General features: G+C 43.4%; 1 protein-coding gene across 4 annotated transcripts in view; it reads right to left on the bottom strand.

Moving 5' to 3' along the window:
• Positions 1-13,357, bottom strand: part of GRIA3 (glutamate ionotropic receptor AMPA type subunit 3) — a 141,075-nt gene extending 127,718 nt beyond the window's left edge. For all 4 annotated transcript variants that reach the window (XM_057365651.1, XM_057365650.1, XM_057365652.1 and 1 more), the window contains exons 1-2: positions 12,715-13,357; positions 11,655-11,813 (exon numbers count right to left, since the gene is read on the bottom strand). In XM_057365651.1, the coding sequence (XP_057221634.1) occupies positions 11,655-11,813; positions 12,715-12,814 (259 nt within the window). In that variant the 5' untranslated portion in view covers positions 12,815-13,357. The remainder of the gene's footprint in view (positions 1-11,654; positions 11,814-12,714) is intronic.
• Positions 13,358-13,847: the final 490 nt, after the last annotated feature.

Genomic DNA, 13,847 nt, shown 5'->3' with positions numbered 1-13,847 from the left:
GCTGCACATCCTTATTGCTTTGATCATCAATATTTTAAAGTTACTACTTTTTATTCTATATTGCCAATAAATCTCTACACACTTTAACTGTAATCATCACATCACAACATGATACACTTCTGGAGATTTAAACTTGGACTCAGCCACAAAAGAACACCCAAACTGGGCAGGAGGTTGGCTAAACTGGTAAAATGGCTCTCTCAGTTTCAGGTAAACAATTAGGTAGCAGCATGCAGTATTATTAACCTGAAGTCCATAATGAGAGCTTAAATGAACAGTTCTAAGTGGACACAGGCTTTGCAAGGAGCTGCACCCCTGCAGTTGGCACTAATTGACCCTTTTGCTGGCAGGCTCAGAGGAGAAGGCAGGCAGCAGCAGGAACTGCAGGCCCTTCTCTGTCATGCAGAACAAAGTCACAGTCCTGATTATCCAGGAGGGTTGATCTTAATGCTCTACACTTCTATAGCTTCTTTCATCCAGGAATGAGGCAGGCAGGRTAGCAGGGGAGACTGTCAAACTGCTTTTGCCCTTCCCACACCCATTTTGCAGAAGGAGGTCTCTTGTATTGGAGTTTTCAGATACTTTTTGCACGTGTACTCCACACACATTGAATTACAGAGCTGAATTTCTGAGAAACTGAAATGATTCATATCTCACACACAGCTTCACCCAGGCTTCTTGAAAACACAATTAATTTTGATTTTAGTCCCCTTATAGAAAATGTTGCTGTAAACTGAAAGCAGACCAGAATATACAAGAAATACACTGGGCTGATATAATCAGTTTTAGAGACAACACAGTAGAAAGTAGAATTCTGTCCAGAAAGATGCCATTTTAAAATTCACGTGGAGATCCTGACTGAGGCAGAGCATTCCAGAGCAGCAGATTCTGGAATCAATTAACAAAACAATTCTTATTAACACAGAGAATCTCCAGACAGTACCAAGGAAGCAGAGAATCTTTATAGAAAAGCCCGCAAGGAAAATATACTTTAATATCAAATTGTATCCTCCAGCGTATGCAGAGATTGCCTCAAATCTCAAATGCATCTTATGTGAAACAGGGGCTAGCACTGCAGAACAACACAATAAGAATTTAAGACAGGAAGTGCAGATAATTTATCTAAATAAAGCTTCCAGGAGAATAACTGATTTATGTTGATGCTGATCCAAGCTGGAACCTGACCAGGATGCAGGAGTTAGCAGCATCACTACCCACAATAGGTTCCCTATTTATGGAAAACAACAGGGTGTTTTTACAGATGAAAATAAATTAAAATGTTAGCTTTATGCTTCCATCAAAAGACCCTGTTCTGCCAGAGATCTGTTCGTGAATTATCTCAGAATGGCTCAGAAAAAGCTGCCATGTTTTCCAGTCAGGACCATCACTGTTCATGCAGTCACCTCAGAGGCACAATGAGTTAAATTTYACAGAAGGGTCTATGGTCTTTAATGTCACACAGCCTCTATTCATAAAAGAATAGCAAAATCCAAAAACTGATCCAGAGTAAAGTAGTAAAAGCTTCATAGCTACAAAAATTACAGATGTACTGGTGAAATGGGGGGAAAAAAGCAAATCTGAAAGTAGACATGGTATAAGTGACTTCTACTAAAAGCAGGGTCAGCACTTTCCRCTGGAGACCATTTGATTTACACTATTTTGTTTCAATTGAAAAACAAAATCTTTCCTTGGCAGATTCTGCTCTACACAGTCTATTACAGATACTTCTGAGATACCCAGCATCATTTATAAAGGGACACTTATTACAGCTGAACGTGATCATTTTGCTAAATTTCCCAAAGTTCCAGAAGGAAATATGTGCAATGCAACACAAGGGTGTATTCAGTCAGCTGCTGAAGTCAAGAGTCTGGACAACCTGCACAGCCCTGGAGGAAAGGTGAGCTACTGATGGAGGAGTTCAGAGCCTCCCCTGAAGAATCCTTTGGCTGTCCTGGACCCACTTAATCCCCTGCTTAAAACCAGGAACAGYCCACTCTGCTTTCAGTCTTTACTGACCTCACAGAGATACTCCAAATATACYCTGGGGTAAAAAATCACACCAGAGGAAGACCCTGTTATGTATCTTGACTGCCCCTGTTTAGTCTAATGGGATACAGAGGCTTTTTTTTYYTYTTTWTTTGAGGGTAGRACAATGAAGCACTAAAACATTAGGTCCTAGGGGTCATTACAGATATGCATAACTATCACCACTTACCACTTCTTTTTGTATTACACAGAGCAAAGTAACAGGCAGTAAAGCATCCCTGATGCATACAAAACACAAATCTTTGAAACAGGACGCTGCAATTGTAGAAACCTTCACGACTTTTACTGCCCTCTGCATGTGGTGAAGATACRCTGACCCCCACTTTAAGGCAGCTTCTGCACCCCGAATGCCAAACTGGAGTAGTGGAAAACTTCAGGAGGGTTAACTGGTCTCATTTTGATCAATTTTGGGCTTATCTCACTGCCTCTCCAGGTAATAAAGTAAATTGCCTGTAGATGGTGTGGAAAGACATGCTATACATACTTGAACTGACAAAAGTCGTCTATCCATAAAATCCATCACAAGCAGTTTGAACTATATGCCCTGAAAAAAGCAGACAGCTTCTTCCAAATCACACACAATTTTATATTCACATCTGTCATCTATATGTCATTATAAAAATTGGGCAGAACAGGTGCTTTTACACTGAAAATGGCAGATTCATGACTGCAGAAACATCCTGTGAACTTGGATAAGCTTCACCAAATTGGTTCAACCAGGAAAAAAAATGCACAAAACAGAAATAATCATTTCCAAAACAAAACATTTGCTTCAACTACAAATGAGTAATTAAAAAAAAAATAAATCTGAAACCAATGAAAAAAATCTTTTAGTTTTTAATTCTCTGATTTTCTGRTTGATCCCAATCTAAAACTTTGGACCTTTTTTGGAACTACATCTGAAATGAAAGATTAGCAAGTCACACAGATCCCATCATTCCCCATCACGATATTCTGGGATATACAATTAATTTCTGGGATGCACGGAAGAGTGGGATAATGATTCTATAGAGGAACTAGGTCTGAGCTGGCCGAGGCATTCAGTATAAATATATAAAAACTATCATTAGTCATGAGAATCACTCTGCTGACATGGCTGAAATAAGAAAGAAATAGGATTAGCTGGCACAGTATGATCATGTACCTTTTTTCTCTTTAGCACTATTTTCTATTCATCAGGAAGTCATAAGCAAATAGGCACAAAAAGCAATGTTTTAAAAAAGAAATTCAGAGCTGGATAGTAGGTATTATGCAGAATGTTTGCTCATTCAGCATTTCCTCAGATCCAAGTGCTTTTCACATTCCACATCAGTAGTGAAGCCACTCTGGAGACACTACCTGACCACTGCAAAAACACTTCAGAGAAAGATGGGTGAGTACATTAAACTTGCTAGACAATTTAGAATCCCCCTAACAGTTTTGATTCAATGCAGGGTTAGACTTCGGGTCAGTCAATAGACACTAATTAGCTCTCATCTAACTGCTGGGAAAAAGAGAATACACGTGAACTTGTGTTTTCTGATCAGCAGACTTCATTAGAATTCAAACTTGGTGACACAAGTGGTAAAGTCTAAGAAGACAAAACCTCTGTAGTTGGTAAAAATCAGTATCTCMCCATGTTCTCCTGTAGAGAGACTACAAAAAGTTCATCACCTGAAAAACCTGACCCATTACTAATTCTCCCCAAGACATCTTCCCCCCTGCAGCTCCCCCACAGAAGAAAAACACAAATTACAACAATGACAACCACCAAAAAGTTTTGGGGAATTGAGCATGCACAGCAGGGTCCAAAGACAAATCAAGATATGTGTCATGATGCAAAACCCTGTGATCCACAAGACCTGATCCGTGTTCRCTAAGCAGGCTGCAGCACCTATCTCAGCCTAAGATCTCTGAAATGGAAATGAGACAAAGAAATCACGGGAGGCAGCAACCCCTGAAATGCACTGCTGCACATCTCCTGGAAGGGCTGGCAGCTGTGAGATACTGATTACAGCACGTTTTACACACCTCACTGGGACAAATCAACAGACAGCAGCACTGCTAGCAAAGACAGGTCTTTCCCCCATCACTCAAATAAGCAGCCTGAGTGCAGGGTCAAGAACATGCAGTGCTATATTAATATGGACCATACCAATTATAAAGACCCAAAGGAGACAAAAAAAAAATCCAATATTAAGTTTCCTTTCTCTCCAACAGCTTTGCTTATTTCAGGTTAAAACCTGAAAATTCCTCCTTTGCCAGTGATAGATTGGCTTGCTGGACAGCTGCGACACGTGTTCTCCCAGGTCCATCAGTGGGAATGAACATCTTCTTACAGCAAGGACAGCAAATTTGTAATTGCCAATTTCAATTCATCTTGCAATAGGATCAAATGTAGGCTGGATTTTGGGGGGGATTTTTTTGTTTTTGCATTTTGCTTGTTTTTCGGTTTGGAGTTTTTTTTTAGGAAGTGGAAGAAGTGATCAATAAATCAAAGAAAGTGCTGTTAGCCTAAGCTCTCTAAGTCTTTCAMAGAAAACAGCTCTGCAACACCTATCAGATACAGGTAAATTTTACTACCCCTGTGTAAGAGATAGCAAAACTGTGTTACCAGAAGGACAAACGGACTTACTCCAAACCACGCTACGAGCTACCAGAGGATCCCAGCATTTCCCAAGTTCAGTCCCCTTACCATATTGGCTGGGCCCAAATGCTTTATGTTCACATGACAAAACTACTCATGGTGAAATCAGCAAGCACCATTATACACATCAGCCCAGGAGAAAGATGAATGCACAAAATGAAGTAACTATGCACAGAATATATACCATCAGAGACTAGCTACCTCTTACCCAGATAGCTGCATATAATTTAAAGACAGTTCTTCTACTAAAAAAGTCTTAAGCCAGTGAAGTCTCCATACTGCCCTGCACCTTTTTAAAWTTGTTGATCAGAATTTCAAACATTGCATTTGAAGAAACTCCAGCAAATACCATCCCAACACATCCAAAGCAAATCACTTAAGTTACAAGTGGTCTGAAAGCAAACACGTAAATTGCACTTGAAACAAACCAAGCAAAAAAAAACTTTCAGCATATCTGAAACGTCCAAACAGCCTGGCAAAATAATTACATACAAGTGACCAGATCGGTCGCTCCGTTCCAGCAGAAGAGTGCTCACCTGGGCTATTATCCATTGCAGGAGAGCCATTCACTCTTCCTACAAGTGCCTATGCAGGTTATGCACAGCCCTGTGTCRCTGCAGATTGATCCTCATGCGTAAGGGCTTTGGTGCTGCCTGTGTAGCGTTTGTRTCAGGGTTGCACATTGCCACTTGCTATTTCAGAAACAACTAGGATGATAAAACAGATCCAGAGCCTCAGACACAACGGGGAGGACATGCARGAACGACTGCTCAGTGGATTCGTTGACATAACTCGTTCCCACATTCACTTTCTCTTTACACAGAAACCCTATCACCTGTTTCTCACTTGCTCTGTGCATATACGATAGTTTCACCACCAACAGTTACATCATGTAAGATCAACTGCAAAGATACTCACTGCCTTGGAATATTTCACACCTTGTTGTGCAGTAATAAATGAACTCTGCATTCTACATCTGGTGATACAGAAATATATCCAAACTTGCCAACAGAGCAACCCAGAGTGTTTTTTGGGGGGCTGTGTGGTAGTTATTAGTGTCCAGATACAACAAACAGCAGGACAGGACTGTACACTCTGGAGTCTCCATCAGATGSCTGCACATGACAAACTTGAAGACAATTTCAAATTTGAAATTTCAAAGGCATCTGATATTCTGAAGATCAACAATAATATAAAGCAGGTGATACAACAGAGGGAAGCCTCTGGCTCTGACAGGAAATACAATGCATACATATTCAGAGGAAAAAAAATCTCCATGGATGAAATTTGGAAATTGCTTCACTGCAGTGACCATCAAAGTTTCACAGAAAGTGGTTTAATCTAGAGCAATCATTTCTAAATTTTTATTTTTAGATCACCAGTGGAAGTTCAAGGCTTCATATAGCAAATCTCCTGACAATAGGTACAGAGCTTTCAGGCTGCCTCATGAACTTCCTTAGAAAGGGGGTCATGGCCTTCCAGTGAWCCCTGCTCTCCAGCAGCATAGAAAGCACTGCTCTCAGACTGCAACTCAAATGCCCAATCCACACAACACCTTTTCTCACAATAAATCAACACAGGTTTTCMATTTTATGGGTTGGCTTGGATTGAAACAAACTATGAAACCAAACTGTTGCCGTTTTAAAAATAACAGATTCTAAAATACTTTAAGGATGCCAAACTAAATTAAAATTAGCATTCTAAAATTGGTAATGACAAAATATGTACTTTAAATGGAAAATGTTAAATCGATGGTTTGTGACAATAAAGAAACACTGAAAATACATCAGCTCCCTCATTTCACACCTTCTTGCATAACAGTCCTCCACTGGGAGTAGGATGGCCTCCCACCTCCCAGACACTGAACACAGAGAACCCTGAGGAAAGAAACCCACTGTTTTCTGCAGTTCTTGGACAAGCTCCCAAAACAGCCTTCAACAAAACTGTGGGTCTTTTTTGTTGTTGTTAAAAGCTTCTGTCACAGGCTTGTTTCCCATCACGGCATCTCCATTTCCTCCCAGAGATAAACTACAGCTGTTACACATTTCATGGGAAGGTGAAGTTAATCAGTAGCTCTCCAACCCTTCCTAAGAGCCCCATGAGTCCTCCACGCTCAGTGCTATATAGCAAAAGTGAACAATTTCATGTCTTCATCTACACAAAATCTTCCCAAAACTAAACAAGTAAATGGTGCTCTTTATCATGCTTTACTCTTTATTCATTTGGTGAACTCAACAGTTTTTCAGAAAAGTGTCCATACATATAACATTTTTTTCCCATCTGTGAGAGTACATCAATGTTACGTATGCAGCAGAGGGCACAAAGAAGCATCAGCTTATTTTAAAATTAATTTAAGAAATAATAAAATCTAGTTTGAAAGTGGTATGGTTCCTTCTGCTAACACTGAGATCACACTGAGTTTGACAAATCATCTGCTCTTCCATGAAGTCGTAACAAACTTTGGTTGGAAAAGTTTGGTTGGAACACACCTCTCACGTTTCAACTTAGACTCAATACTGCAAAAGCTTTGACCCTGAAATTGAAGCCAACTCCTTTTCTTGGTCATATAGCAGTAACACACAATACTTGAGTACATTCTGCAGCACAAAAGGCACTTTCAGCCATCTGCAATGAGTAGAGYTGTGTAGAAAGCACATTTCCAGGTGTTTTACCACAGAACACTGGAGAAACCAGTGCACATTCTRTATTGGGAGATTTTAGGCTTCTCCCCTGTGCTCGCTGCTCCCGCAAAACCACCAGTACACGGCCCAAACTTGGCAAGACTCTCAGCAACACATGCTTATGCTTTTGGCAGAAGGGAGCTGACCACTTGCAGCATCAGTGTCCTTTGCCAGCTGGCCAAAGAGCACACAGATGCAAGGGAAGCAAATTATCTGCCCACTGGCAAAAAGAAGTGCTGAGCAGCACCTAAAGGAAAAGCRCGCGTGCACACGTGTGCGAGYGAGGGTGCACGTGAGCAAACACACYCCCACACCTGTGCCTTGGGAAAGGGAGGAACACAGTTAAACTGCAAAAACTGCCTGCTACTAGTCCTGAGGTATCATTTTCTGCAACACTCTCACAGCAATGAACAGGCACTTTTTCCATTAAAATCTCCCAAGTTGAATTTTTAAACACCAGGGCCGCAAGGATGCTACAGTAAATTTTTATAAGTCTGAAATCAGACCCCTTCAAGAAAGTGCCCATATCACCCCTTACAGGATTTTAGCAACCTGAGGTTAGCATGTCTTTGCATCTTTCCTTTTTTGTCTCTTGAAGAATGAGTGCTCATGGAAAAAAAACCCACTACACGTCAATATTTGGTAAAATACAAAAAGCCTCCTAGATTCAGAAGATATGTAAGAAAAACCCAGAAAAATTAATGGGACAAGAATTTGCAGCTGATAGGTTTAGCTGAGAGATGGAATCTGTCTGTAGATTAATTAGATTCTGCAATCACAGCCCCTTTTCATCCGCACACATCCCACCACTATCATTACACGATCAACAGATTTTAATGAAAACTAATGCCTTCTTTTGAGAAATTCAAGGCAGACTATATATAAGGTTTAGTTTACTTTCCTAAATATTTCTTGAAAATTGTACATAAGGCAAGTGCACATTTGTTGGCTGTAAAGGTGTACAACAGCAATTTTTTGCAATGACAGTGCAGAGAGGGAATATGAGATCTGTGTGCTAATGAGCTGACACTGCAGAGGCTGGAGCAGTGTTAGTACAGTGCACTACGAGTGCAGAGCAGAGCCACATACGTGGGTTATTTCTAGGGAATGGGATCTACAGAGCTGTGCACACAATTCAACATTAACACTYACATCCTTCATCAGAGATTATGAGAAATGCACAGAAGATATTGCTACAGTGACAAATTTATATATTTGAGCTGTTACAGTCATATTACTCCGAAAAAGCTATCTCACTCCCTACATGAACGTTTTTAAATAAAGTGATTTTGATTTTATACATTCATAGGTCAAGTCAGCTTCCTTTCTGTTTCTACTGATAGCAAAAAGCTGCATATTTTAAGAGATGTAATAATTTCCCTAGAGCCAACTGATAAACTTCAATTCACCTTTAAATACACTGGAATTTTCATCTGTGTTTGCATTTGTTCTCTGTTAAGATATCATACAGCTAAATAAATAAGTGGGCAGATAAATACAGAGTGAATAAATACTGTATGAATGTGTGTAAATTAAATATACAGAGAGAGGCTTGGTGCTAGCAGTGAAGCAGGGAATACATGTACATAAATCAGATTATGCATCATTTAACTGAAAAAGGAATGAGAGGGAGGGGCTTAGGGCAGGAATTTTCTTTTGCTTCTAAACAAGTTTGYTCCCATGTTGGGATATTGCCAAATCTGCCGTACCAGAGGTGGGCTATTTTTCTCAGGCTCGTGAGAATACTTCAGAAGAGGTTTTTCTCTCCTCTGGAATGCACCAGATTGCATCAAGCAGGATGTGCAGCTGTACAGTAAGAACATAAGTCTTTCTGAGCAGAGCCCCCCTCAATCCCTGCACACACCAACACTTGCTACAGTCACTATCATATAAATCAAAGCAAAGGAGAATGAAAACTATTATTTTATGGATACTGACTAGCACAGGCACTAGCTCAGACTACACATGCTCCTTTCTTCAATTTCCCCTCAGCTCTTGTACCTATCCCAYGACAAAGTCAGCCCCAGCCTCCCACCCCAGTGAAGGCAGGCAGAGTCACTGCAGGTTTCTCTCCTGTGGAACTCTGCCAATTGCAAATATTGATCAAACGGCTGTGTGACAGCACTGGAGACAACATATGCTTATCTCCAAGTGAGGTAAAAATGTCGTGGAAAGAATTCCTTCATGGATATGGCAGCACAATGAAATTATCTGCCACTCCACTAGGAAGCGAGGATGTGGTTAAAGACTGGAATTTTGGTCAGGTATTGTAAGTAGCTATTAATTCATATTATTATGCTATTAATTCATTCTAATGCATTGATACACATGAGTGTTCTGACTTTCAGAGATAATTGATACCAGATTCAAAAGAACAACTGGGCTGATGGGATTTTTTTATATTTTGAGCTACTGGAACCTATGACTGGTGGCTTGGACTCACCGTATTCTTTTCCTATCAACAGTATTATGAGATGGTTGACWTAGTATAGACAAGGTCACCTTTTCATTTTATTTCTTCTGTTTCTTTTTTTTCACATCTTCTGCTTTTAAATAGGTTACTGTAGGTACATATCCTTTGGCCTACAGTTTCTCCAGAGATTTATATTTTCCCAGTTTTACTACACTGGTGATATGGGTGTTGGAACATGAAGCCCTATACTACAGAAAACCATCTCACTTTACTAAAATTGCCATAGCTTTTAATAAGCATTGACAAAAACCATTAGCTGTCAGAAGATGAGTAGCACACTGACTATACCAACTGCCTCTAAACAAGTGCGTGGATCACTTGTCTTGGTGGAGAAGCACTGGTAACAACTTTTAAAAAACAATTAATAATTAATCATCCAAGCAGTTCAATGTATTTAGTTTAAATCCATATAATTGATATTTAGGAAACTGTGTTTGAGATACAGCCTCTTCAAGGGATTACACTGATTAGGGATTAATAGTCTGATGTTTGTTGTAAGAGCTGTTGAGGCTGGATAGGATTAGTAAAATAAGATGCAAAGTAGAGACATGCTTTTATTTACTATTTTTTCCATTTTACCAAATATTTTTATTGTATTTAACATAATTAACCCCCCTGCAAAAGTTTTAAAGGTCCTACTTCAAAGCCCTTTGCRAAGTGTAACACTGCACTACCAGGAAGCAGTCACATGGGGGATATGTTAGAATATCAATCCAAAGTTTGTCCAAATRTTTCCTTATTGTATATTTTTTAACCGCCAACTTTCTCAAAATATACAGTGGGACAGGAATGTAAGAACTATCCTGTCTCCTGCAAACAAAACGTAAACAAATAAGAGATTCAAAACATGGGATTATTTTAAAGCAACCAATACTAGTTTTCTGTGGTCTAGTACTACATTACTAATGACCATTTTATACTGTGAGTATAAACTTGTAAACTGTGAGAGGAAACCTGTTCATAGTGCAAAGTTGGTACATTGCATTCAGCAGTGCTTTAGATCATGTACAGACATAGACCTGCACATTGCAAAGTGCATCAGCTACCTTAGGACTCCTTTCCTTTTCAAAGGTTTAAAATAAAATTGTACAGAACCGAATTTGGATACATCAGTAAAACATATCCAGGAACTACTGTTGGTAAAGGAATGCTTTTTAAAATGCAGAACACGCACAGGTCTTTCTGTGCGTGAGATTTTGCATTTTACCACGCATTAGCAATACTCAAAGTTCTATTTTGCATCTTCTGTTAATAAAAGCTCAAATTATAAGTGTGCACTGCCTGTGCAGAGCTCTTTCTCCTAACGCCAAGCGTTCTGATTCCATTTTCTCTCCCCTCAGCTCTAACGGTACGTGTCAGTCTCCTCAGCTTTTCACAGGACTCTYACTGTAAGAAAACAACTCAGTATTTCAAGGCAGATGAGGCAAGACCCTCTAGCTTTCTCCCCTCAAGGTCACGTTGTAACAGTTGTTTCTGGCTTTTCCCTACATAGTATTATTTGCAAATTATGCCTGTTCACACGGCTGGGCTGTAGCCTCAACAGAAAAGGGATGTTACTTCAGCAGCAATTCACCGATTGCAGCTACACAGTAGCGTTGTATCAACAACATGGTTGTTTTCCCGAAAAACAGAGCTAAGGGGATGAAAAGAAGTGACGAGAGAACTTTTCCTAAGGTATTCCATATAATGCTGCAAATCTACAAAACCACCGGTCACTACACACATTTGTTGCACTGTATTGTATGTACTCTAGGCTACMGGGAAGAAACTGAATGCAAGGATAGAAAACAAATAAGTAGATATTTCTTAAAACCAGGTATTTACTTACAAGCATTTGTCACTGAAAAACTGTTGGAAGAGTCCAAGTGATCTACGTGATAGTTCAAATGGAAGGGCTTTTCTGTGGTATTTTGGTTTGTGTTGTATAACTGCACAGCAAATCGAAATGCACTGTGCTCCTGAACAGTGTTCCTCATGAAAAGTCCACCTAGGACAGGAAAAAAAAAAAAAAGGAAAAAAGGGAAAAGGTATTTCAGAATTAATTTTNAAAAAAAAAAAAAAGGAAAAAAGGGAAAAGGTATTTCAGAATTAATTTTGAGGAGAAACAATGGCAATAAGTTGAATTTGCATGCTGCATGCTGCAGGAGAGAATGAATAGAAGCAGGCTGAACCTGAGCACATAACTGTGACAGAGCACCTACATGAAATACATATTCCAAGTCCAAAGTTGGGCTTTTAAAGCCACACASCACATCCAGGTGCCCCCTGAGCAATGAGAGTCGCTGGGAGCTGCAGGTGCACCTTGAAATCCAGGCCACTTCTACACGGATGCCCACACAGAGATTTWAAAGTCTAACTTGGGCAACCGTAGCTCGTAAATCCTGTCCAGACTACCGAAATATCGGCACTGTAGTTCTGTGCGGGGACACGGCGGCGTGCGGCGTGGCAAACGTGCGGTTTCACGGTCTGCTGGAGCGATAGCGCGGCCGAGGCAAAGGATGCTCCGAGGAACGGCGGGGAACAGCCCCCGCTCCACTCGCTGCCCTGAGCCTCACGGCTCGCTCGGCCCGGCTTTCAGGCACGTCGCTACAGATTCACGCCGCGACTCTGTCACATTATGTGCTCCACGGGATGCGCCGCTCCAGGGCACAGCTCCGCAGAGCGCGGACCCGATCCCCGCCGCTCCGAGGGGTGCGGGCAGCCCGGCGCYGCTCGCAGCCGCCCGCCGGCGCAGCCCGGGCACCGCCGCTGCCTCTCGCCCCCAGCAAGGGGAAGGAAGAGCAGCAGGGCTGGCTCMTTCCCCGTGGAGCCCGGGCTGGCCYCCCGCTCCCCTCCACACAACTTGCCCCCGGCTGGCGGGGAAGGCGCGGGTCGCGGCGGGCGCTTACCTATACTGATGGTGTTGGGGAACCCCGCCAGAGCCTCCCCCAGCAGCCCCGCCAGCAGCAGCAGGAGGGTCCGAGGCGCGCTCTGCCCCATTTTCTTCATCCCCTGCGGTTCAGCCCCTAAACCGAAACTGGTGGCACAGGCATGGGCGCAACTGGAGACTCGGAGCGGTGTCAACGGTGGTGGCGATGCTGGCGGAGGTGGTGGGGAGGATGGTCCCCCTCCTTTCTTCCCTTCTTCTTTTTTTTTTTTTTTTTTTTTCTTTCCTTCCCCAAATCCCTCTGCTCTCGTCTTCACCCCAGCCTGGCAGGGCTCATTGGCTGCGAGATTGCCTTTCTCCCCCGTCTCCAGCAGCCCCCCCCAGCGCAGGGACTTCCCCCAAAGATGGTGGGTAGCGGAGCCGCCGAGGCTGCTCCGCCCGGGCCGGGAGGGGGTTATCGATCAAACTTGGCGTGAGGCGGGCTGGCAGCCGCTCCGCTCCTCTCCGCTCCGTTCCGCTCGGCCCGCCCGCCCAGCCCCGGCGGCTCCGGCCGCGGCTCAGCGCTCGGGGCTGCGGTCGGCGGGAGCGCACCGGCCTCACGTGGGGCGGCCCCCGGGCTGCAGCTGCCCCTTTAAAGCTGCATCGCCTCGGTGTGTGTGTGTGTGAGTGTGTGTGTGTGTGTGAGTGAGTGTGTGAGTGCGGTGCGTGCGCCTGTGGGCGGGCGGGGGAGGGAGCGGGGACGGCAAGGAGGGGCGGGGAGCCGAGCCGAGCCGAGCCGGGGCCGGCACAGGAGGCCGGGGGTGATGGGGAGGCGCTCGGGTCCAGTCCGTGCCCGTGCCCGGCGGGCGGTGCGGGCACCCCAGGAGCGGGCCCGGGAGGCGGCAGAGGCGGCTCGGGCCGGGGGCGAGAGGCCCGGTGAGGGCCGGGGCAGGCGGTGCCGCTGGGCCCCGCCGGAGGGGAGAGGGCTGGGGAGAGACCCGAGCGCAGGGGCTGCGAGGGAGGGCTGGAAAGGGCCACTGCGACGGATGCTGAGGGACCGTGCGCTCTCCCGAGGGGCTGCCGGCCCTGCGCCCGAGTTCTCCCATCCCTCCTCCGGTGTCAGCGCCTCAGCAGGGAAGCATCATCCGCCCACAGTGCCGTGAAGAAAGACAAGAA

The sequence above is a fragment of the Malurus melanocephalus genome, unplaced genomic scaffold, assembly GCF_030028575.1.
Source record: "Malurus melanocephalus ecotype Western Australia unplaced genomic scaffold, MMel_1.1 scaffold_56, whole genome shotgun sequence".
NCBI classification, from domain to species: domain Eukaryota; kingdom Metazoa; phylum Chordata; class Aves; order Passeriformes; family Maluridae; genus Malurus; species Malurus melanocephalus.
Note: the sequence above shows the minus strand (reverse complement) of the source record. Positions and strands in the feature narration are given on the sequence as shown.